Source organism: Lynx canadensis, chromosome C1 (genome assembly GCF_007474595.2).
Source record: "Lynx canadensis isolate LIC74 chromosome C1, mLynCan4.pri.v2, whole genome shotgun sequence".
Lineage (NCBI taxonomy): Eukaryota > Metazoa > Chordata > Mammalia > Carnivora > Felidae > Lynx > Lynx canadensis.
Window position 1 is genome coordinate 138876283 of NC_044310.1, and position 26920 is coordinate 138903202.

Below are 26920 nucleotides of genomic sequence, written 5' to 3' on the forward strand. Positions count from 1 at the left end.
TTTTTAACATGTGCTTTTAAAATTTTCTAAAAACAACGATAAAAGAAAGTACATTCAGGTTTGCAGTAGTTATTCAACACTGAGATTACAGTCCAATTTACTTTTCACCTTCAAACATCTCCGAATTTTCCAAATTCACAAATGAATGTTGAGGAAATAGGTGCCACTTACAGATAAATAAATGATAACTATGTAGATACTCGACCTCCACTCTGTGAGGAATCCCTAAGGCCCTTGCAATTGAGCTGCTTCTAGAAGGCTGAAGTATCAGCAAAAAAAGGATGGCCACCCCATCCCCCCACCCCTCTTCCCCAGGGACAAAAGGAAGTTGAGGGCTGGCTGCCTGCATAGTGTAGAGATATAAAAGGGCCATGTCCCCTTTTGTAGCAACGTGGATGGAACTGGAGAGTGTTATGCCAAGTGAAATAAGTCATACAGAGAAAGACAGATACCATACGTTTTCACTCTTAAGTGGATCCTGAGAAACTTAACAGAAGACCATGGGGGAGGGGAAGAAAAAAAAAAAGAGGTTAGAGAGGGAGGGAGCCAAAACATAAGAGACTCTTAAAAACTGAGAACAAACTGAGGGTTGATGGGGAGTGGGAGGGAGGGGGGGGGTGGGTGATTGGTATTGAGGAGGGCACCTGTTGGGATGAGCACTGGGTGTTGTATGGAAATCAATTTGACAATAAATTTCATATTAAAAAAATAATAAAAAATAAAAACAATCCCCTCCTCAAAAATTAATTAATTAATTAATTAATTTAAAAAACGGCCATGTCCTGGGAAGGGAGACAGGGGCATTAGTCTAAGTCAGTGGGTCTCAAACTTGAGCAGGCAGCAGAATCACCTGGAAGGCTTCTTAAAGAACAGAAGGGCCCCCAAGGTTTTTAATTCATTAAGTCTGGGGCCAGGCCTGTGAATTTATATTTCTGACAAGTTCTTGGGCATTATTGACAGTAATGATTGTCCCAGCACCATGCTCTGAGAATTGCTGGTCTAAGCAAAACCCAGCCATCAGATATTTCTATTTTTCATTACTGAAATATGAGAGAGAGATTTGGCAGGAATCAAGCCAATGTTATTATCTGGCGGATACACAAATTACTTAATGGAGCAAACCAGCCAGTCTTGGGGAAGTTGGAGTTGCATGCAAGAGCAGGCAAACAAAGGAGAAGGAGAAGGAGAAGGAGAAGGAGAAGGAGAAGGAGAAGGAGAAGGAGAAGAAGGAGAAGGAGGAGAAGAAGAAGAAGAAAGAAGGAAGGAAGGAAAGAAAATAGGCATCAAATGATCAGAAAGCTCAAAAACAGAAGTAGGGAGAATGAAAGCCAGTTCAATCTAATGATCACAGACCACTAAAGAAATTTCATTAGGAAAAGCAAATTAATAAAATGAGCATGAAAAACGACTGTTAAAAAAAAAACAAAAACAGGTTCAATAATCAGGATCTGTCACTATTTGCCAAAACTGGGAGTCCAGAATAGCACAAAATTCATGCCTCTTTCCCATCTTCCACTAGCACTGGGAACTCTACTGGACCGGACTGACCCTTCCTTGCTCTCTCCATTCTTTCTCATCCTTCCTCCCTCTTTCCTTTATATTCTTCCTCACTGAACAGCTCTTTATTGCCAAACATTATACTGGACTATGGATAAAGAAGGGTCCCACCATCGTTGTACTGCAGCACATAGCATAACACCTCGTACATAATAGCTGTTGACTAACTGTTGAATGAAACGTCAATAAACTCATAAATGATCAACAGGGGTCATAGTTAAAGGTACAGTGGATGGGAGACAAGTAGGTCATTTCTGTGAGAAACATAGACACAATGGAGTGGCCCCAGCAATGCAAGTTAGCTTGAGACACCATTGGGAATGCTACTACTTGGCACTTTTCCTTATATCCCACATTTTTCCCACTAAATTTTTGCTACTTTTCCCATTGCCTGATGATGTTTACCACACCCACGCCCATGGTTTGTGACTTTCAGCTAAATGAGTATATGCTTCATTGCAACACTTTCTATCTGTCTCAGCCCAAGCTGCAAATAGAGCTTATGCCTGAGTACATGATGCCTTTTAGCATAAGGCATTCTCCTGTGAAGAAAGCTCAAAAAATGTCCAGAGCTAACTTAATTATGTAAGTTTTTTAGGAATGTAGGTAAAGTAGTTATGTGTCTATTTACACTGTTTCATTCATTAAGTTATGCGTACATATTTTAAACATCTTTTATTTAAATTTTTTGAAGTAATTTAAATATTTTCATATGAATCTTAAGTCTTTTAATACAGACCTTTCCAGAGCATAACACCTTCACTTTCAGTTAAGTTGTTTGAGACACAGCATTTTTTTTAATCTGTGGGTGATGCTGTCACTGGAAATTTTTATCACAAGCCACAAGTCCCACTTATATAACACTAGAATAATTATTTTCATTCATCTTTTAGTAAGTTTCATGAGTCCCACAGTATAATCACACATTATATATTAAATTGATTATAGAAAGGCTTGTATACCACAAGAAATAACACATTCTCCATTAGGAGTAAGTACTAAATCTTCTAAAAATTTATTTGCCATCTTTTCTTATTTAACAGATCCCTTAAGATGACCTCTTACAAGCTTTCCACCCTAGCCCTTATTGCTATTGTTTCAAGCCAGTATGTCTTCCCCAAGCAGCACCTTGTGACTTAATAAAGGAATTAACAGAGTACCCCGTAATGGATGGGAATTTGTAAATCTTAACTATAAAGCAACTCCCACTCTTATATGCAAGAACGGGGTGGGGGGGGGCTGGGGGGGAATCTCTTATATTCGGAAAGGTACTGTAGATTTCCTTTTAATTTTTTTCTTTAAAAATTTTTCTTCTTCAGGCTAATAAAATGATTAGAAAAGAAAAGTAAATCATAAGAATATTTACAATTAAAGAGTGAGAAAATGTAACTGGATTAACACACAACTTTCTAATTGTCAGAACCTAAGAGGTGATATATTTTTCTTGTAAGAAGGAGGTTATGTGTGTGTGTGATATGCCATGATTATGGGTCTATCTTTAATAATTAGAAAGTTACATGTGGTGAAGAGCAAGCAAGTTGATTTAACTAGAGTGAGTGGAGCAAGTCAGAAGAAGAAAAGACGAATTTGACATGTGATGTTCACGGCAGAGAACATCAAAGTGTTTTGGTACACGTAGCAGTTTATTCCATTTTTAAAAGTGTGCAGCTTCTCTGTTTTTCAATATTAAATATACAGTTTACACATTTACATATGTTTCAGGCTACATTATTGGAATTTTGAAGACATGAAAACATCAGATGAACCAACCTGCAACATCTTGGATTCAGATTGGAAGATGAAGAGAAAGTTTAAAGAATGTGGCCTCTAAAGGCGGGTAGTACCTGGAAATATTAACCGACTCACACTGTAAAAATGAGACCGGTTTCTAGACAATAGAGGTTATTTTAGTCTGACATCAAGGTTCAAGACAAAATGTTGAACTAAAAACTTTACACTCCTCCCCTCCCCCACTTCAGAGAGGTACCAGCATTGGTGAATATGATTTTCCTTAGTCAGAAGCACTCATTTTTACCCATGTAGACCATCCTTAGGAATTAAATATTGGTTATTTAATGTAGATTATAATGGGAAACTGATTTTTTCCACAATGGCAGATTTCAAGGACTTGGTTCCAAACTGAGCCGAAGCTTCCCAATGCATTTTGTACAGTCTGGGAAAAACTGTGCTGCACTGGCCATTTTTGAAGGCCATCATGCCCTGTAATATAAGGATATCATCTTATTGCTGATATCTTTGGAAAGTCCCAAGCAGACACAGAAAATGAATGGAGGCAAGGACTGTGACGGAGGGGACAAAGATGGAGGTCTTCCAGCTATACAAGTTCCTGTGGGTTGGCAGCGTCGTGTGGATCAAAATGGAGTGCTTTATGTCAGGTGAGCCTTGTTATTATCCGTGTCACCTCCAAGTTTGCAATCCCCATAGAGTCTGTTCTTTTGAGGAACAAAATACCGTCACTGACACCACCTCACATAAATTTGAATAAATGACCTTCCTGCTAGAAATATTTGAGCGTTTTATTCTGTACTGTTTTGCAATGTAAATTGCCTTAGGTTACAAGAGAAAATTTTTATGCATTACTTGTGTTTATATAAGGTGTCATTCTGTTTATCTCTGTAACAAGGATAAGGAAAAATATGAAGATTTCTAAAAGAAACATATAAGCATCGTTACCACATTCATAGGAAAATGTAAAATACTGGAAATAAACCCAATATTTCTTGACTGTATTATTCTGTCCTTCAGCGTGCTTCCGCTGGCTTTTCTGATATAAGGTTGAGTGTTTTTATCTATAGACAGTTTCAATCATTAGTCTTCTTAATTCCTGATATTAACCAAAAATAATTTCCCTAATTTTTTCTGCACAGTTTTAAATCTATTCCATTGCATATAACAATAAAAGAGAAAAAGTCATGATGGAGATGGCTGTTCATATCACAAGTTAAAATCATACAAATAAAATGCAAATGCCTGCTTTTTAAAATTTTGGTGGCATATATCTTGTGTACAGCAAGTTGAATGGAATAACTGAACTGTTGCCAAGAAGTTTCAGGGTTTTCTTAACTGATATACAATATTATATTAGTTTCATTAGTACAACATAGTGATTCGACATTTGTATACTTTATGAAATAGTCACTTCAATAAGTCTAGTTACCATCTATTATCATACAAATTGTTACACTGACTATTCCCTATGCTGTACATTACCTCCCTATGTCTAACATGTTTTATAACTGAAAGATCTATTTTGTCCATCCTCCCATTCATCTCCCTCTGGCAACCACCAGTTTGTTTTCTATATCAATGAGTCTGTTTCTGCTTTGTTTGGTTTGGTCATTTGTTTTGTTCTTCAGATTCTACATAAAAATGAAGTCATATGGTATTTATCTTTCTCTGACATATTTCACTTAGATACTACCCTCTAGGATCAACCATGTTGTCACAAATGGCAAGATCTCATCCTTTTTTTTATCACTGAGTAATATTCCCGTGTGTGTGTGTGTGTGTGTGTGTGCATGTACAAATCTCCTTTGTCCATTCATCTATCTATGAACACTGAGGGTGCTTCCATATCTTGGCTATTGCAAATAAAGCTGCAATGAACATAGGAGTGCATTTGTCTTTTTGAATTAGTGTTTTCATTTTCTTTGGTTAAATATCTAGAAGTGGTATGCATGGCCAATGCAGTGGAATTGCTAGGTTGTATGGTATTTCTATTTTTAATGGAGGAAGCTCCATGCTTTTTTCCAAACTTGCTGCTCCAATTTACATTCTTACCAATGGTGTGCAACGGTTCCCTTTCTCCCATCCTCACCAATACTTGTTATTTCTTATCTTTTTAATCACAATCATTCTGACATGTGTGAGAGGATATTTCATTGTGGTTTTGATGTGCATTTTCCTGCTGGTTAGTGATATTGAGCATTTTTTCATACGCCTGTTGGCCATCTGTATGTCTTTGAAAAATGTCCAGTCAGGTCATCCGTACATTTTAAAATCTGAATGTTTGATTTTTTCATATTAAGTTGTAGGAGTTGTTTATATGTTTTGGATGTTAACCCCTTATTGTATATACCCTTTGTGAATATCTTCTCTCATTCAGTAAGTTGCCATTTTGTTTGTGGATGGTTTACTTCACTGTGTAAAAAGCTTTTTAGTATGATATAGTCCCATTTGTTTATTTCTGCTTTTGCTGTCCTTGCCTGAGATGACTGATCCAAAAAAATATTGCTAAGATGTCAAAGAGGTTACTGCTTATGTTTTCTTCTAAGAGTTTTATAGTTTCAGGGCTTATATTCTAGTCTTCAATTTTGAGCTTATTTTTGTGTGTGGTATAAGAAAGTGGTACAGTTTCCTTGTTTTGCATGTAGCTGTTTAGTTTTCCCAGTAACGCTTATTGAAGAGATTGTCTTTTCCCCATTGTACACTCTTGCCTTCTTTGTTGTTTATTAATTGACCATATAACCATGGGTTTATTTCTGGTCTTTCTAATTTTTTCCGTTGATCTCTGTGTCTGTTTTTGTGCTAGTTCTGGTACCATATTGTTTTTGATTACTATAGCTTTGTAGTTTAGTTTGAAATCAGGATTGTGATTACCTTCAGCTTTGTTCTTCTTTCTCAAGATTGATTTGGCTATTCAGGGTTTTTTCTCCTTTTTCATTTGTCACTTTATTCATTTGGATCCCCCTTTTTTTTTTCTTGATGAGTCTAGCTAAGATTTTGTTTATCTTTTCAAAGGACCAGCGTTTAGTTTCATTGGTCTTTTCTATTTTTTTTTTTTTTAGTCTCTATTTCATTTATTTCCACTCTGATGTTTATTATTTCCTTCCTTCTACTAATTTTGGGTTTTGTTTCTTCTTTTTCTAGTTCATCTAGGTTTAGGATTAAATTCTTTTTTGGAATTTTTCTTGCATCTTGAAGCAGGCCTGTATCATTATAAACATTCCTCTTAACACTTCTTTTGCTGCATCCCATAGGTTTTAGAATGTTGTGCTTATATATCTCAAAAGATTTAGAATTTTTCTTGTGTTTTGAAGCAGGCCTGTATCATTATAAACATCCCTTTTAACACTTCTTTTGCATCCGTAGGTTTTAGAATGTTGTGCTTATATATCTCAAAATATTTTTCGGTTTCTTCTTTGATTTCTTCATTGGCCATTGGTTGTTCAGTAGAATGTTGTTTAGTCTCCACGTATTTGTGGTTTTTCAATTTGTCTTCTTATGATTGATTTCTAGTTTTATACTGTTGTGGTTTGAAAGGTGCTTGATATGATTTAAACTTGTTGAGACTTATTCTGCAGTCAAATACGATGTATCCTGAAGGATGCTCCATGTGCACTTGAGATGGAATGTTCTGTACGTATCTAATAAGTCCATCAGGCCTAGTGGGTCATTTAAGGCCAGTGTTTCCTTACTGATTTTCTGTCTGGATGATCTATCCTTTGATGTAAGTGGGGTGTTAAAGTCCCCCCTTTTATAGTATTACTGTCATTTTCTCCCTTTGTGTCTGTTAATATTTGCTTTATATATTTAGGTGCTACTATGTTAGGTAAATAAATATTTACAAATGTTATGTCTTCTTGTTGAATTGATCCCTTTATCATTTTGTAAATTTCCTTTTTTGTCTCTTGTTGCAGCCTTTCTTATAAAGTCTATTTTGTGTGATATAAGTATTGCTACCCCAGTTTGTTTTTGTTTCCATTTGCATAGAATATCTTTTTTTATCCCTTCAATTTCAGTCTGTGTGTGTGTTTAGATCTGAAGTAAGTCTCTCATAGGCAGCATATAGATGGGTCTTGTTTTGTTTCTTTTAATCCATTCAGCCACCCTATGTATTTTGATTGGAACACTTAGTCCATTTACACTTAAAGCATTTATTGATAAGTGTGTACTTATTGCTATTATGTTCATTGTTTTCTGGTTGTTTTTGTAGTTCTTCTGTTCCTTTCTTCTCTTCCTCTCTTCCTCTGTGATTTGATGATGTTCTTTAGTTTTATGTTTGGATTCCTTTCTTTTTATTTTCTTGTGTATCTATTTTAGGTTTTTGGTCACCATGAGGTTCATATATAACATCCTATACATACAGAAATCTATATTAAGTTGGTGGTCGCTTAAGTTTGAAAGCATTCTAAAAGCATTACATGTTTGCTCTTCTCCCCACATTTTATGTTTTTGATGTCATGTTTTGCATCTTTTTATTTTGTGCATCTTTTCATTATTGTAGATATAATTGATTTTACTACTTTTGTCTTTTAACCTTCATACTAGCTTTACAAGAGGTTGATCCACTACCTTTTCTATGTTTGCCTATACCAGTGGGATTTTTTTCTTTCATATATTTTCTTATTTCTAGTCATGGCCTTTTCCACTTTCCCTTTAATAGGTCTTTTTTTTTTTTTAAGTTTAATTACTTATTTTGAGAGAGAGAGAAAGAGAGAGAGAGAGAGAAGGGGACAGGGCCAAGAGAGAAAGAGAGAGAGAATCCCAAGCAGTCTCCATGCTGTCAGTACAGAGCCCAACACAGGGCTCTAACTCACCAACGTGAGATCAGACCTGAGCTGAAATCAAGAGTCAGACGCTTAACCTAGGGAATCACCCAGGCGCCCAGTTTAACAGTGCTTATGAAGCAAGTTTAGTTGTGATTAACTCCTTTAGCTTTTGCTTGTCTGGGAAAATTTTTATCTTCCCCTTCAGTCCTGATTGATAACTTAGCCAGATAAAGGATCCTTGGTTGTAAGCTTTTTCCTTTCGCTACTTTGAATATATCATGTCACTACCTTCTGGCCTGAAAATTTTCTGCTGAAAATTCAGCTGATAGTCTTATGGGGGTTCACTTATATGTAACTAAATGGCTTTTCTCTGGCTTTTTTAAGGATTCTCTCTTTATCTTTAATTTTTGACGTTTTAATTATAATGTGTCTTGGTGTAGATCTCTAGATTCATCTTGTTTGGGACTCTCGTGCTTCCCAAACCTGGATGTCTGTTTCCTTCCCCAGGTCATGAACATCTTCAACTATAATTTTTTCAAATAAGTTTTCTGACACTTTCATTTCTTCCTTCTACTAATGAAACCCCTATATGTAATGTGAATGTTAGTATGCTTGATGTTGTTTCAGGGATTTCTTAAACTTTACTTATTTATTTAAATTATTTTTTCTTTTTGTCATTCAGTTTAGGCAATTTCCATTACTCTGTCTTCTAGATTGCTGATCCATTCTTCTGTGACATCTATTCTGGTCTTTATTCCCCCTAATGTATTTTTCAGTTCTGTTATGATATTCTTCAGCTCTGATTGGTACTTTCTTATATTTTCTCTCTCCTTGTTCAAGTTCTGTGTTCATCCATTGTTCTCACAAGTTCAGTAAGCATGTTTATAACCATTAACTTTGACCTCCTTATCAAATAGATTGTTTATCTCTATTTGTTTAGTTCTTTTTCTGAGGTTTTGTCTTGTTCTTTTGAACATATTTCTCTGTCTCCTCATTTTGCCTACCTCTCTGTGTTTATTTCTATGTATGAGGCATTTCAGCTATCTCCCGGTCTTGAAGGAGTGGTTTTATATATGAGATGTCCTATGGGGCCCAGAAGTGAAATCCTACCTGGCCACCAGAGCCATCTATAATTGTGTAGTTTCCCTATAATTGTGTAGTTTTTTCCAGACATACTCTCTGTTAGTTTTCAAAGCCAGCTACTTGGGGGGCTTGTCCCTCCCATGTAGGATCTAAGGGTTGGACTGCCTGATATGGAGGCAACCCACATCAGCAAAATCTCTTGCTTTTAAGGGACAAATATCATACCTTTGAGATCCTTCTCAACCATGGAACTTCCTCCCTAGAGTTCTTTTCCTTATTGAGACTGTTTCTCTGCCTCTTCCATCCATTTCAGTGCTGCCCTCTGTTGTGGAGATTCTGTTCATCTAGTTTCTAGGTCTTCGTGTTGTAGTTGTAGATTCATTGTGTCCATGGGTGGAGCTGAGCTCAGGATCTTCCTACACTGCCATCTTGAACCTTGATCAAGTTTTAGTCTTATTACTAAACAAGTGACACCTAAGTTACTTATTTTGTAGTTTATCAGTAAGTGTATGAAAGCTTATGATAACAAATCTTTCTTTGTGATATAATTAAAAAACTATTAGAAACAGGCTTAGGACTTTTTAAAAGATATCACATTGTATCATTACATTAATGCTCTTTTTTTCAGTGTGATGATTTGTATCGCAGCTTCAGTGGAATTCTCCATTTGTGCAAAAATGTATTTATATGAATGAAGTATTTTGTATGATATGAATACAAACAATTTCATGCCTTAACAACTCAAAAGTCAGTTCAGATTCTATCTCAGGTGTGTTTGCTTTGTTTGAGGTGTTTGTTGAGGTAAACTTAATTACCTGTTGAAATTCTTTTGCACATAAGTATTTCTGCAATGGTATAGATGTGCTCTATGTTAATTGGAGTGAAGGTATAAGAAAGCAGAGAATGTGGAGCTCACCCCACAGTAGATAAGATGGACAAGGACATATGGGATAACTTTTTCCAAGTTTCCTATTGCCAATGCTATTAAAAACTACTAAAAATACTTTCTTATAAATATAGCAAGATTTCAATGTTGTTGTTTATATTTGTGGTTATTCTAGTCTGTAGGGAGCAAATATATATTCATCTTAGAGCAAATGACTCTAAAATCTTGATAATTTAATTTTTTTACTTCATCTTATAAAACTACATAAGAAAGATACATCAGCTTTTCAGACTGCTGAGAGCTGAGTGGAACCAAGTTAAGTCTGGGTATCTGTCATTTATCTTGTTCATTCATGATTTGCCAAGTGTAATTAGACTTCATTATCTTTTAGTGTGAGTTCTCCAAATTCAAATCTATGTACTGAGAATTATTGTGGAAGCAAACTTTGTCAGATAAGGTAAAACACCATGAAATAAATTAAGTCAGCATGGTTTTTTATTTGTTTGTATATATAACTGGTTAAATTAGTACTTAAACATGGATAGGAAGCTAACCCTCCTTCTGTAGCTCCCTTCTCAATGTGCAGTTTGCTTGTGATTTTTAGGTAGTCTCCAGCTGCTCCTGCTTCAGGGTGGCATTGAGGCTGCACCTTAAATTTCCCACCTGCTTCCAATCTTTTGAGCTTTATCTGTGCCATAAGACTTGTAGCTATTTTTTATGTTAATTATTACTCACAAAAGTTAATTAAAGAGCTACAACTGAAGGAAAGAACTCAACTGACTGATTGAGAGGAAATGTTTTTAAGTGTCTAGAGTAGAGTACTCTAATAGAATTCAGGAATTCTTGTCTTCATGTTTAATTTTACCATTAGATTCCTCTAGGATTCAGTTCATACACTTTCTTTAACTGTAAAATGCTAGGCAGTTTCTTTTCACAAAATTCATGAATTCTTCACATGACAACTGAATGGTAATCTTGTTTTATCAACACTACCAGACTTTCAAAAGCATGAGATTGCCCCTACTGCTGGGGTGGAACTCAAGTCTGTAATATGGGAATTATTACTTTTTACATATCATCTGAAAAAAATTATTCGTCTAAACAAATGAATGTTTCAGTCAACAAAATTGAGGATTTTAAATGAGATTTTCTATGTGCATAAGTCACTTCTTTGACTGTCCATAAATAAAATATGAATTGCATTTTAAAACTGGTTTATGTATAAAAACAATTTTTTTAATTTATTGATCTTTGAGAGACAGAGAGAGATAGAGCATACGTGGGGGAGGAGCAGAGAGAGAGGGAGACACAGAGTCCGAAGCAGGCTTCAGGCTTCGAGCGGTCAACACAGAGCCTGAGGCGGGGCTCGAACTCACAAACCGTGAGATCATGACCTGAGCCGAAGTCAGACACCCAACCGACTGAGCCACCCAGGTGCCCCTTATTTATGTATAGATATGAAACTATTACCTGTGTTTTTATGCAAGCAGTCTGCCCCCAGTAGAGTAATGCTTTGTATACAACATGGAGAGTATTTTTTCTGGATAAATTTGATCAGAAGACTAAAGTGAAAGTTTTAGTAAATAGTCATAAATAAAAGCTATTCTTGAATGAAAAGTATATAATAGTTTTCAAAGCATAATATCTATTTAATACTATTAAAATCAACATATAATACAGATTGCCCATTTTAAACTAACCCTCATTGTAAGTACAAAAGACTTGTCCTACCATCTGAATTTGTACCTAACCTGTAGACTTGAACTTGATCAGTATTCACAGAAAATACTGACTTTTGTGACCCACATAGCAGTAACATTGAGAGCATTACCCCCAATTACCAGCCAGAAGATGTACACAGCACCTTCTGACATCTAAAACCCTGTTTTCTTACAGAGTTCGTGATCTTTGTCAGTTCTGCATTGCTCCTCTTTCCTTGCCAAAATGGTTTGGTTCCCCAGTACAATTTGAGTTGGACCACACTTATCTATCTACAAAGAAACATTGCAGGGAAATGTTTGGGGATTGGGGAAAAAAAGAGAAATCTGTTTTTAACATTGGGACAGTTTGGTTCTAGATTCCAAGATTAAAAGGAAGAACTTGCTGGCCACAACTTTTGTAGACTTAATGACTTTCTGGTTTGACTTCCAACATGTTTCTAAATTTCAGTCTTTCCCCAAACAGCTTTAAAAGTAGATCTACTTTAAAATAATGATTACTTTCATGTAGTTTTCTTGTTCCTCTCTTGCCTGTTTCTGTACTTTCTTAAGGACAGCATTCTTTGCCATTCTTAGTCCACTCTTGGTTTTCAAAATACTTTCATTTAATTTTCTATGAAAATCTCTATTTTTCTGAGAAATAGTTTGGTTAGAAGAAAGACCGATAGTGTTAAAAGCTGTAATTTAGTAGATAACATAATATTGACAAAGAAAATGCTTTTCCTTAATAGGAAAATGTTATCTTTTGAAGGACAGTAAGACTTAAGTTATGCCTTTTTTCATATAATATGTACAGTCAGAATTATTTCCTGATTTTTTTTTAACTTTTTTACAGTCCCAGTGGGTCTTTATTATCTTGCTTGGAGCAGGTTAAAACATACCTGCTTACTGACGGAACATGCAAGTGTGGCTTGGAATGTCCTCTTATTCTTCCCAAGGTAACCATTTCACAACACATCTATTGGCCATTTTGGTTTTTGTTTTTTTAGGTGTTTCATATATTTTTCTCATCTGGCATTTCATTTGTATATTACTTCTCCAATCATATATGCATTTTAAAGTCTTTATCTAATTAGATATATTTTGCATGCAGTCTGGAATGCTTAAAATTGTAGAAAATGGTTCAAGTCCCAGTCATTTTCAAAGGTGACAAACCTATATTCATATTAAATATTTCACCAAAATCTTTTTAGCACCTTTTCATTTGAGCTATACCCATGCCCATTATTTAATAGCACAATATTTTCTTCCTTACTATAACTACTCAATCTGCAATATTATTTTTTGCATGAGTGTTGATAAACCTGCCACAAATACTTTTAAAATCGCAAAGCTGACCCCTCTGAGCCAAAAGTAAAACTGTTTTAGTCCTTTGCAAGGTAAAAAAATACAGTTATTTTTAATGACAAAGTATTATTTTAGAGTAGAATAGAAACAGGACATTGTTCTCTGAATATCTATTATGTGCTAATTTTAGAACTAAAGATTAATAGACCACTTTTTCCTTTTATTTGTGTCACACACACATACTGCCACAAAGCATTGGAAACAGCCTATCAATATATACACAGCAAGTAAGATTTTTTTAAAATAGAGTAATGGACTTTTTAAATCCATGAAAAAGTAATATTAATATAGTAATTAAATAAAGCCAAAGAAAAAGTTAGCATGTAGAAATGTCAGCTTTTAGGGTTGCTGTTGTTGTTTTTTTTTTTTTTTTTAAACTATACCTCATCTGTTTTTGTACTGTTATAACATCAGGAAGTATCTAAAATTAAAAACAATATCAGGTATTATACCTTTCCATATACTTACCTTGGCTATCTTAGAATTAGGATAATTTTCATTATTTACTTTATCACTAAAAACCATGAGTCCAGAAGAAGTATTTATTATATTATATATAAAACTGTTTTTCTTAAATTTAAAAACTCAAGACACTTTTATTCAGATATATGCCCTAATCTATGCAAAACTTTTTTTTTGATGATAAGATTTTTTTAATCTGATGTTTTTACAGACATATTCTAACAGAGGCTGTGCTTTTTCCAGGTGTTTAATTTCGATCCTGGAGCTGCTGTGAAACAGAGAACCGCAGAAGATGTTAAAGCAGATGAAGATGTCACAAAGCTATGCATACATAAAAGAAAAATCATTGCAGTGGCCACACTTCATAAGAGCATGGAAGCCCCACATCCTTCTCTGGTGCTCACCAGTCCTGGGGGAGGAACAAGTATGTAATACGGTGAAGGGTTTAGAAATTTGCCTCTGCAACTTCTCTCCCAGAAGAGTCACTGGAAATCACTTGGCGAAGCATTTTCTGAGTCCCCTTTTAAAACATACACAGTGCTTCTAAAGTTGTCTGTGTTTTATCATTTTTTTTACAGATAGCAAATTAGTTCTGAAAAATTCCTACAAAGTTGTTTCCCCACATTTCCTATTTAAATCCTTGAGTTAACTGAGCAGAATAAACACCAATTAGCACATCCAAATGCTGTGCAAGTATGTAGAGCTGAGCTCACAAAATAGAAGGTGCCATCGGTTTTTAGGAAACAAAAGTCACCTCTTTGCTAGAGCTGGAATGGATGTGGTTTCAAGTCCTCCCCCACAAGTAGCAATATCATCCAGAGTGTTGTTCTTTCAGTCACTGAATAGCTATTTATTGAACACCTACTAAGAGAAGTCACTTTGTCAGGAACTTTTTATACCTCCACCAAACACACACACACACACACACACACACACACACACGCTTTTATTTTTTTTTTAATTTAAAACGTGCAGAAAAATTACATAAACAGTTCACCAAGCACTCATATACCCTTCGCTCAGATTCAACAATTAACATTTTGTGGCAAAAGTTGCAATTATTCTGACAGTTCATCTCTAAAGATTTCAAAACACATAGATGTTCTCCTATATAAACCACAATCTAATTATCACATTCAAAAAATTTAACACTGATGATAATATTATTATCTAAAATGCAGTGTATATTCTAACTGCTCCAGTTGTCCTAATAATTTCTTACAGTTTTTTAAACCCAGGATGCAATCAAAGATTGTACAACTGCATTAACTTTTTACACTTCTTTAATCTACACCAATTTCCCAGTCTTTTGAAATCTATTTTTGAAGAGTCTGGGTCAGTTTTACAGGTGTTTCTCATTTCAGATATGCCTGATTGTTTCCAGATATTTATTCATACTCAGGTTAAACACAGTTTGGTAGAAATACTGCATAGGTAATGTTATGTCCTCATTAGAAGGCACATATGTCAGTTTATCCCATATTGATGACATTAAGTTCGAGTGCTTGGATAAAGTTAGGTATATCCAATTTCTCTGTTGTTAAGGTAACTCTTCCCTTTATAACTAATATGTAGTTTGTGGAATTACACTTTGAGACTGAGGAACTTTTTTTTGTATGGGCTAGGATATGAACTCCTTCCAAAATATTACAATATTTTGAATGATATTTCAAGATAAAATATGGCTGAGCACCAAAGCATTTGTTTATGAAGGCAAATTATACATTGTTCTGCAGAGTTCTGAAAATTAGGGATGATACATATAACCTGCAGTGATCAGAGAAATCTTTAGCCCTGGAAAATGGTAAGATTTGGACATATGAGGGAAATAAGAAAATTCTTATTCAGGATGAGTGGTGCGTAATTAAGAGACAATGTGGGAACTAGTCTGACTTGAGTGGAAGATTAAACCTGCATAAGTAAGTTGGGACCAAATTACTGACAGCTTTAGATACAAAGAGGAACAGTTGTGACATCATACAGGTAATTAAAGATTCACACTTAGAACTCATGTGAAGAGAGTAGGAAGAGACAAATTTGGCAGTTATTAGCAGAGAGCTCTTCTTCAAGAACCCTCTAACCTTTGAACTTTAACAGGAATGATCAGGAAAAAATTGCTCCACAAAGGTATGTAAGAAAAAAAAAATTAGGACATTTTTTTTTCTCTTAATGAGCTACATTTTCTTAAACTAAAAGATATTGCAACAATTAAAAGACCTATTTAATAGTAATAAATTATTTGAAGTATACCATTATCTTGCCACCTTGATATAACTGTTCTCATTTTTGCATATCACCCTGCATATATCTGCTGCCGCTCTCATATCACATTATATCAATTTTACCTCTTTCTACAAAGTCTGCCTTGTTGCTTTTTTAATGACCCTAGTAGTATCTTTTTTTTTTTAATTTTTTTTTAACGTTTATTTATTTTTGAGACAGAGAGAGACAGAGCATGAACGGGGGAGGGTCAGAGAGAGAGGGAGACACAGAATCCGAAACAGGCTCCAGGCTCTGAGCGGTCAGCACAGAGCCCGACGCGGGGCTCGAACTCACAGACCGCGAGATCATGACCTGAACCCAAGGTGGCCGCTTAACCGACTGAGCCACCCAGGCGCCCCTGACCCTAGTAGTATCTTGATCTACGTCCTTTGTCATACCCTATACATACAAATTTCATTATTGAAATTAAACGTAAATCTTTAACTAGTACAGGTATAAGAGGTGTATCTCCATCCGCTTTTAAAACGATATGCTTTATGGGGTGTCTGGATGGCTCAGTCAGTTAAGGGTCCCACTCTTGATTTCGGCTCAGGTCATAATCACATGGTTCATGACACTGAGCCCCACATCGGGCTCTGTTCTGGCAGCATGGAGCCTGCTTGGAATTCTCTCTTTCCCTCCTCTCTGCCTCACCCCTGCTTGCTCTCTCTCTTTCTCTCTCTCTCTCAAAATAAATAAACATTTTTTAAAAAACCTAAAACCTCTGCTTTTGAAAATTGATATGCTTTATTGAATTAGTTGCTATTCTTTCACTAGCTTCAGACATAGTGTTTATTTCAAATTCCTAATATTGAACTATATTATGGGGTTGGGATTTAAGTAATTAAAAGTTAAGAAGACTCATATAGTAGTTTACATCTCTCTTTATTTTGCATGCATAAGGATATATTTTGTTTCTGTTTATTCTTTTGAAAGGTCTACTTGAGTGTACCTGAAAACACTTGATGAGTGCCTAGCATTTCTATTTGCCAATTCTTATACTACTTAATTCCTAAACGTAACATAACATCAGCATGACTTTTGTTTGTTTATTCAGTATTCCTGTCATTTTAAAGATGGTAACTATTTTTCCCCAGGTATGGAAGACATCCTTTCTAAACCACAGCTGTTTTCTAAATTCTGTTGAATATAAGGATGCCAACGTCTGTATATTGTATAAACTGTACACTGTATAAACACCCAGAACAGACACAACTCAGTGGTTTTGTTACTAAAGAAGACACAGTTAATCACATAATAATGCTAGTGATGTTAATACAGACACCTGTGTTCTCACTAGATGCTATGTGCAATGCTCCAAGTATTTTTCATATTTTATTCCTTTAATTATAAACCTTAAAATTCTGTCTTTAACAAGAAAATAAGTTGACTTTATCGGCTGCAATTCTCTTATATCATTAGTTCTCAACTTCTCATATATTATATGCAGAAACCACTGTATCAAATAATCTCTACCATACTAGAAATAGAAAGCCCACTTTTCCAAGAAAACTATATGTTCACTGCATTCTCTTATTTCTTTAATATACCCTGCCTAGTCTTCGCTTTACCCCAGATTGATAACCACAGTCTTAGAAATTGTTATGATGTAATTTGACCTATATATGATCTAGCAGACAGGAAAAGGGTATTTATCTTAAGTCTACAGTTATCCATTTAAGTAAAGATACCTCTAATTGCAAGTGGATCCAAGTATACTTGCTAATATATTGCAAGTTTCGGAATTGGGGTGGCCAGTTTATGGTATACATGGGACCACTTTCATCTCCTGTGCCTGTAAGACTCATTGGCATTTTCTCACAGAGCCCAGCTGGAGTTCGACATCTTTCTACATAGCTCTCTAAGCAGCCACCACCAGTTGATGGGAATTGGCATACGAAACTGATTTTATTTGCCATCTCTGTTTTAAAAGGCACAACTTTATAAATAGTTAAACATCCTTAGGGGCTAAAAAACTTAAACTTAGACTTCGGACATGATAAAATGAAAATTCTGTGTGATGAGCCAGCTTGCTTTTGTGGCCTATATTCTGTCTGATCTCCAAAGGAACTGAAGGGATTCCAAAAAGCCAGAGAGGGAGCGATGCTTTCTGCAAAAAGAGAATACTCGATTGGAACCCAGTACTGAAGATTTTAGCATTCTGAGTAAATTTTGCATAGGAATTCCAGCCTAGTAAAAGAATTGCAATCTCTTGCCTAAGTTGGTTGACTAAGGCTGTTTTTATAATAACGGCTGATCGAGGGCAAAGAAATTGCAGTGTTGGATAGTGTTACAGACTTGATGAAGTTAAGCGTGATTGCAGTATCACTGCCCTCACTATTGTTATCACTCCCATTTTAAAAGATTCAAAACCCCATCCACTTAATTCACAAAAATTAAGACTCTTTTGCTCTCACAGTAAAAATGGTAAGATAAGGAAGAGTTTTTGTAGCTGTCCTGAGGAAGTTTCAGTAAGGAAACAGAAAGATTTATAGGGTAACACACTTTCTGGTGAAAATGGCCGTGCATTTAAATTATAAGAAACTATGCTATGCAGATTTTAATTTTCTGATGTAACCCTGTTCTTAAAAAATTCAAATCCAACAAGATAGTAACATTGCCATTTCTGTATGGGCTGTCAATCTTGAGTCTTCACATTATAAATATTATTAGGATGGCTAATGTCAGTATGTACTGATTCAGATCCCCATCCTTTCTCAACAGGTAAGAAGTAAACAAGCACAATGAGCAGTTATTGAGAACTTTTGGTCAACTAAGGGAGAATAATGTGCATTTTTTTTTTCCATCAAAGTTTATTTTAGAGTACAGAACTTTTTTTTAATCGCATAGAGTCACAGCTTCTTTTTGAAAATTTCTATTTCCAGATGCCCTCCCTTCCTCATTTCCTCCTTTCCTTCCCTCCCCCCATGCCAACACAAAAGAATTGAGACTACTAACAGAATTCTTTTTTTCTCTCTCTCTCTTTCACACCAGATGCAACTCCAGTAGTACCTTCTCGGGCAGCAACTCCAAGATCTGTAAGAAATAAGTCGCATGAAGGAATTACAAATTCTGTAATGCCTGAATGTAAGAATCCTTTCAAGTTAATGATTGGATCATCCAATGCCATGGGAAGGCTATATGTACAAGAACTGCCTGGAAGCCAGCAACAAGAACTCCACCCCATCTACCCCCGGCAGAGACTGGGCAGCAGTGAACACGGACAGAAATCTCCATTCCGTGGCAGCCATGGAGGCCTCCCCAGCCCAGCATCGTCAGGTTCCCAGATATATGGAGATGGCTCAATCTCTCCAAGGACTGACCCACTTGGAAGCCCTGATGTTTTCCCAAGAAATAATCCTGGTTTTCATGGAGCTCCCAATTCTAGTCCTATTCATCTAAATAGGACTCCTCTTTCTCCACCTTCAGTAATGCTACACGGTTCTCCCGTACAGTCATCCTGTGCAATGGCTGGAAGGACTAATATACCTCTTTCCCCAACCTTGACTACAAAGAGTCCAGTAATGAAAAAACCAATGTGTAATTTTTCAACTAATATGGAAATACCACGAGCAATGTTCCACCACAAACCACCCCAAGGCCCACCTCCCCCTCCTCCACCTTCTTGTGCTCTTCAGAAAAAGCCATTAACATCCGAGAAAGATCCACTTGGCATTCTTGACCCTATTCCCAGTAAACCGGTGAATCAGAACCCTGTTATCATTAATCCAACTAGTTTCCATTCAAATGTCCACTCTCAGGTACCTGTGATGAATGTAAGCATGCCTCCTGCTGTTGTTCCTTTGCCAAGTAATCTCCCTTTGCCAACCGTAAAACCTGGTCATATGAATCATGGGAGTCATATACAAAGAGTTCAGCATTCAGCTTCAACCTCCCTGTCCCCTTCTCCAGTGACATCCCCAGTGCACATGATGGGGACTGGAATTGGAAGGATTGAGGCATCGCCCCAAAGATCACGCTCATCTTCCACATCATCAGATCACGGAAATTTCATGATGCCACCTCTAGGACCCCAGGCCACTTGTAGTGGTATTAAGGTTCCACCCAGGTCACCAAGGTCAACAATAGGGTCCCCAAGGCCATCAATGCCATCAAGCCCTTCTACCAAGTCCGATGGACACCATCAGTACAAGGATATCCCTAACCCATTAATTGCTGGAATGAGTAATGTACTAAATTCCCCAAGCAGTGCAGCTTTTCCGACTGCATCTGCCGGAAGTGGTTCCATAAAGAGTCAGCCTGGTTTGCTGGGAATGCCTTTAAATCAGATCTTGAACCAGCACAATGCTGCCTCCTTTCCAGCAAGTAGTTTACTCTCAGCAGCAGCCAAAGCACAGCTAGCAAATCAAAACAAACTTGCTGGTAACAACTGTAGCAGCAGTAGCAATTCTGGAGCTGTTGCTGGCAGTGGCAACACTGAAGGACATAGCACTTTAAACACCATGTTCACTCCTACTGCCAACATGCTTCTCCCAACAGGGGAAGGGCAAAGTGGTCGAGCAGCACTAAGAGATAAGCTGATGTCTCAGCAAAAAGACTCATTGCGGAAAAGAAAACAGCCACCTACCACAGTGTTGAGTTTGCTCAGACAGTCTCAAATGGATAGTTCTGCAGTTCCTAAACCTGGACCCGACTTGCTAAGAAAGCAGGGTCAGGGTTCATTTCCCATCAGTTCAATGTCTCAGTTACTACAGTCTATGAGTTGTCAAAGCTCTCACTTGAGTAGCAATAGTACCCCGGGTTGTGGGGGCTCAAATACTGCTTTGCCTTGCTCTGCTAACCAGCTGCATTTTACAGATCCCAATATGAACTCCAGTGCTCTTCAGAATTCACTGACACAGAACATACCTTTGAGAGGGGAAGCCGTGCACTGCCACAATGCAAACACTAACTTTGTTCACAGTAACAGCCCAGTCCCAAACCACCATCTTGCAGGTTTAATAAATCAGATTCAGGCTAGCGGGAACTGTGGGATGCTCAGTCAGTCGGGCATGGCTTTAGGAAATTCATTACATCCCAATCCACCTCAGTCAAGAATTTCAACGTCCTCCACTCCAGTGATACCAAACAGCATTGTTAGCAGCTATAATCAAACAAGTTCTGAAGCAGGTATGGTTTTATTAGAAAAAAGTACCCCAAGGTACTAAACTTTTCTACGTTTTTTAAAATTTGTACCAAAATATTTATTATGATAAGAAATGATCCTTTCCCCATTGTGAAATTGTCATCATTTCTTTAGTATTTATAATTTTATTTACAGAATGCTAGGGATTTGTCTAATAGAAAAAATAACAACCAAGGGGATTCCATGTGTTTCCGTTACTTGTTGTCAATCTGTCATTTTGAATTTTGTTTGACTTTCGGTTGGTTGTATAACCATTGGACTCTAAACTACAAAAGAAGCCATAGAAGGCAGGGTTTCCTGGTTCACGAGACATGTACTCGGTCTATGCCAATAGAAAAGCCTTTTCCCCTAGCTTTTGTTTGTATTCAGGTAAATGATGCTCATCTTGGAAAACCCAAAAAGGCAAAAATAAACAGAATTTTTGTTCTTGCTGCTGACCAGAAATAGGTAAATGGATAGGAAAGGTAACTAGAAGTTGTATGAAGTAGAAAGCTGCCTTCTAATGTGTTTTCTTATCCTAGTTTGCTATCCTTTATTATTATTTGTTGAGAAAATTCAAAAATGGATATTGGCTACTCCCTTTAAAAAAAAGATAATAATTTAAGTTTTCTAATAAAAAAGGCTTGAAAACCTGATTTCCAGAATTTTTGATCTTGAAATTATTTTACAGTTTTCTTGTAGAATTTAGCCATTATTTTTACCATTGACATTAAGGTTTTGAACCCAAATTTATTATATCTCTTCATCCACTATAATGAAGGAGACCAATTTATTTAAAAGTAGACACATTAGAAAGAACTGTGTTTTGTGCAATAGGGTCATCAGAAATTGTTATAAAAATCAGTAAAGAAGCACTAAAGAGGTAAATTCATGGAGGCATCAGAAAATTTCACCATGGAAGTATTTCAGAAAGAATACCCAAAACCCAACACTAATGGTTTGAGAGATTTGTAGGCAATGACAGGGAGGAAACAAAAGATAATTGTAGAGACAATATTATTCAGATATGAATACAACGGGCTTTGAAAACCAGATTGCTACTGGAAATGCGAAAACTGCTGAGGCTTTTAATAACAAGATATTGTTTGGATATGTATAGACTGTATTCTACCGTCATGCTGGAAAAACTTTAGAACCTACATGTCTCTGTTGCTGGTAGTAACATTGAGTGTTTTCCTTCCTGGCATCACTTCTTTACACCTGCCATCCTCCACAACTTGTGCTGTTTTATGTTTTGATGTCAGTATTTAATGAACTGTTCATTGACCTCTTGTGTTAAAAAGAATATAAGGTGGAGAAGATAATTGAAACGATTAGTGCCTTCTAGATATTCTTAGTCTAAAGAATCTCATGAAACTATTTTTTATGTGTTTAACAGGATACTTGTTCCAAAGGGGCTTCCAACTTTTCAATGACTCATATACCTTTTTAAATAATTCCACAAAAGTGAAAATTTAACCTTATGCTTTTAGCAGATGAAAGTGACATGAAATCAGTAACTATTTTAAAATATACCATATTTATTAAGCATGCCTTCAATCATTTAGATGAGACATTATTAGTCTCGTTGTATTATATATCTTTACGTTTTGATACCCCTTACCTCAACTTACTTTGTTTCAGGTCTGAGTTAATATTGCAAAGTGTATATATTTTATTAATGATGTATTTCAATTCATCCGTAATGGAAAAGACCAACATTTATTTATATTTTTGTTTCTTCTGAATGTTCAGTTTAGACTTCTATAGTCTCGGACATGTATTTTCTTGTTCCATGAACCTCTGTAAAGCATCAGATCTGGATTGCCAGTGCTGGGAGTGTCAAACACAGGTTGAAAATTTATTAATCTAAGAAAAGTGTTAGCATATAAGTAGCTAAATTGTACAAGAATAAATGTCTAGTAATGATATGGATTTGACCAATCATGTGTAAGCTAACAGAAAGCATATACTTTGATAAAAAATCTAGGTCAGTAAGAAGCTTTAAAATATTAAACCTAATAAAATTAAATACTAATTAAAGTACATAGATCTGATGTGCAGCTGGTTGTGAAAATGGGTAGATTTACTAATTACTGTAACTCTTTTGATGAGCTGAATATTGAAAACGTCTCTAATTCCATGTTTCTTTTTGATACACAGTAAACTGTGTCAACTGAATGCACTGTCGTTATAATTGCTTAGCCTAAATATTTATTTGCACTGACATTTATTCATCCATGAAATAAGTAGCAAGGCTAGGCATGCAGAGTGAGCTAGCAGGTGGCAGTCACAGCTATCCCTATAATCTCTGCTACATAGCCCTAGCATACCAATAAGACATTGGAAGAAAAATACATTTTACTCTTAAAATGTTGCTTATAGCTATCATAGCTATCGAGTACTTATGACGTGCCAAGTGATTTACCTATGTTATTTCTAATCTGTGTAGTTCTCTAAGGTATAAGGTATTATTGCCCCCATTTTACACATGAGTAACTGAGCTTCAGAGAATTTAAATAATTGACCAAACTCGTGCATAACTGAATTAAAATTTGAACTCAGGTTCATCTGATTGTAAAATCCATTTTCTTCCCAGCTGTGTAAGTTCTTCATCTAAAAACTTCAGTAGTCAAAAAAACTTTGAATGTTTCACTTTCAAAATTTTTAAAAATACCCAACAGATAATACATTAAAACACATCAGTGCATGTTACAAGCCACATTTGTAAACTTTTGATGCACTTTTAGACAAAGGTCAGTGATTTTTGCCTTCTCTCTGTACTCTGATGCTAGGATGTTGTGTCAACACAGATGAAATGTCCAAACTGTCAAGAGAACTGCCCCTCATTTGTGAGTCACATTTGTTGACCTTCATTTTAATGAATTTGTATCACCTCATTCAATCAGATAAGAATGGGTTTCCTACTGGGCGATGTGTCAGTAGACCTTTGAAGGAGGCACCTATGCAGATGCTAGTTCTGCCCTTCCGAGCATGACAACACAGTGAAGGTGAAAGAAACCCACAGGTAACATAGTGCTACTCTTCTCTCTGGTAACGGAGCCCGGACACAACTCAAGTAACCTGCTTAATCCAGTGCCTTTTCCACTCTCCTAAGCAACTCAAAAATGTTACAGTAAGACTTTAAGAGGAGAACTCACTCGCTCTGAGAACACTTAATTTGATTGGTTATTTATTGTCAGAAACTTATTTTAAAGAGAGTTTTTCTATTATAAACAACCCAGATACTGATTTTTTTAGGCCTACATGTGGATTCCATGGGAAACATTTAAAATTGTATCACATCTCAAATATGGGAATTGGAGGCTGAGATAAAAAAAAAATCAGGTAAAAGATATAAAATGCTTAGAAAATATTTCTAAAATTTAAGACTATGCAAGGTTTTATTAATTCTATTTGCTGTTTTGAAATTGCCTTTCCATTAAAGCTCTCTGAACACTTTGCATCGTAAAGTTTACAGGTTTCTATTCACTTTTTGGATTTCAAATTACAAGTAAAGCTTAGTATCTCCATGTAACAGATTTAGAAAATGACCAGTAGGATCCTTGCTGACATTCCTCAAGTTGTAAAGCCAAGCCTGGCTGGGTCTGGCAAACCAAACCCCAAAGTTCCTGATTCTCAGTTCAAATACTCAAACTGTTGAATGCAGGTATGTTCTGAAATCCATCAGTAGTGTCCATTTAAAGCAACTTTCCATTTATGAAGAGAGCCAAGTTTCAGCATTTAAATGGTTCCAGCACATGTCCTGTGGGGTTTTGGTTCAGGGAGGAATCCCAAATCAGGTGCCCTTGACTGGCAAATGTTATCAGGCCTGTGCCTCCTCAGTTTTCTGACCGCTGCTCACCTGCTGGCCATAGAACAAGATCACACACGCCAGTAACCCTGGCCTCTGCAGAGGACCAAGTCCTGTCAGTGTCCCTGGGACAACTTATCCCTTCCGTAGCCCTGTGGTTTTTCACAATTTCAAAGAAGCAAAAAGATTGGGACTACTCTGCTAACCAACTTAATAACAACCTTACCTTCTCCAATGTGATAGTCATTAAATACAACTTTTTCACTTCAAAACCCCTTTTATATTCTCTTTTTTTTTCTAGTAAATAACATTTAATCAACTCTTCTAAACACAGGAAAATAGAATCCTCTGAAGAGGAAGAGTATGAGTTTGTACCAGAAGAGAAAATAATTCATTTATTTGCCTTAACTCTTAAAGAGATACACTAACAAGAATATAAATAAACCTATGAATAAATATATGTTCATGGATATTTATATATATATTTTTAAAAACTCTGGAAAAGAAAGTGTTTTTTCTTTCAGCACAAAAAGCATGTGATTGAAACTCAGTACAGCCATTGATATGGTAGGTATAAGAAAATGAAATAGAGACCACAAAAGAACACTTTAGGTAAAAGACTGCAAAGCAATGAGCTTGGTGTTATGTTCTATGTATTTATTTATTCTCAGAACATGCCAGTAAGAAAATAAAGGGAAACTGTCATTCCCTACATTTGAAGTTACAGGTGCAAAGAGAATATGGGATAAAAATGTTCACGGATGGATTGTACTATGTAAGTTATTAGCCCTCTCAGGATATGTGACGTTTGTGTGGAAATAATCTTCTAGTCTTACAGAGACTAATGTAGAGTGAAGAAGGGCAAAGGCTCCTTTAAGGTTGTGAATGAATTACTAATAGTTGCTATTGACAGTATTTGCAACCAAACATTAAATGCCTAGAATTTATCCCTCCTCTGATGCACAAGGCTTCTAGGTTAAAAGTTGCCTTCTGCTTTGTTTTTTAGCCAATACCAAAACTCTATTAAATTCTTGATTGTGTGATAAAAATCTATGTCTGTTCTTTCAGTTAAGTTTTTGCAAAATGAGCCATTTCTTCTTTGCTGTAAGATATTTTTACAACAATGTCTTGCTGTTTAAGAAGGTTTCCTATTATCAGGGTTACACCACTTGTTTGTTTACATATTCCAGGCTTAATGTTTCCTTGTGTACAAAAGAAGGACTTAAAATATGTTTGACTTTAGACATTGAGTCTGTATAATCAAAGGTGAAGACAGAACTCAGAGTGGTGTGATATGTTTGCTGATTCAATGATCTATTTTGTACCTTTCAAGAAATAAATTGTCCCAGTGTGCAAATTGGGAGAATTTTATTCCATTGCAATACACTAAACTCACTTATGAAGTCACTAGAAATCCTTCAGTTCTCTAGGATATGCCTAAGCTATTACTAAAATCAAGTGGTCTGAAAACACTGATGCAGCTTCTAAAAGTACCCAATTCTAGGCAGTGATGTTCACTCTACACAAATTTGACTCATTAAAAATAATGCTTAAAAATATTCCTGTGGTATCATCAAAATAGATTTCATTTCCACATGCATGTAGTACTAGATAAATCTTAGTGTTCTTCCTTTATAGGAACTTACATCAAACAGCATTAATGCCAGTCAAGCAAAGAGTAGACTAAAAGTTATTTTGTAAGAATTATACTTGCAAATTCAAAGTAACAGCCCACCTTTCTACAGATTAAAAATGGAACAACAGAAGTGTGAAGGAGTTGCTGAGCTACTCCTCAGTGAGAGCTAGTCCAGGAAATTTCAAAATATCTGTCCAAGACCCATGGGTACAGGTACAAGGGAGAGTATTTATCATAGATAACCTAGGGCAGAGCTCCTGTGCTCTACAACTCCGCAGGGACACCTCTTCTGACAAACATGCTTCCTGGTGCACAGCTCCATAAACCACTCCCCACAAAGTTGAGCAACTCAGAGGCCTGACTCTAAAGCAATGTTTTCAGCCTTTTGGTACTTCTTCCTTCCTACAGTAAGAAATTAACTTGCATTATAATCCACTAGATATATGTTTTTAATTTATAACAAAAGTTTCCAAAAATAAAACAATTATATGTGATGCACTCTGATCTTTTTGATCCCA

The 26920-nt window shown here is 36.0% G+C and overlaps 1 protein-coding gene across 1 annotated transcript in view; it reads left to right on the forward strand.

Annotated features, from left to right (window-relative positions):
• MBD5 (methyl-CpG binding domain protein 5) overlaps positions 1-26920 on the forward strand; it is a 141937-nt gene that overhangs the window by 77176 nt on the left and 37841 nt on the right. Inside the window, exons 3-6 of the mRNA XM_030324849.1 lie at positions 3280-3953; positions 12592-12694; positions 13809-13989; positions 18822-20957. Coding sequence (XP_030180709.1) covers positions 3841-3953; positions 12592-12694; positions 13809-13989; positions 18822-20957 — 2533 coding nt within the window. The 5' untranslated portion in view covers positions 3280-3840. The remainder of the gene's footprint in view (positions 1-3279; positions 3954-12591; positions 12695-13808; positions 13990-18821; positions 20958-26920) is intronic.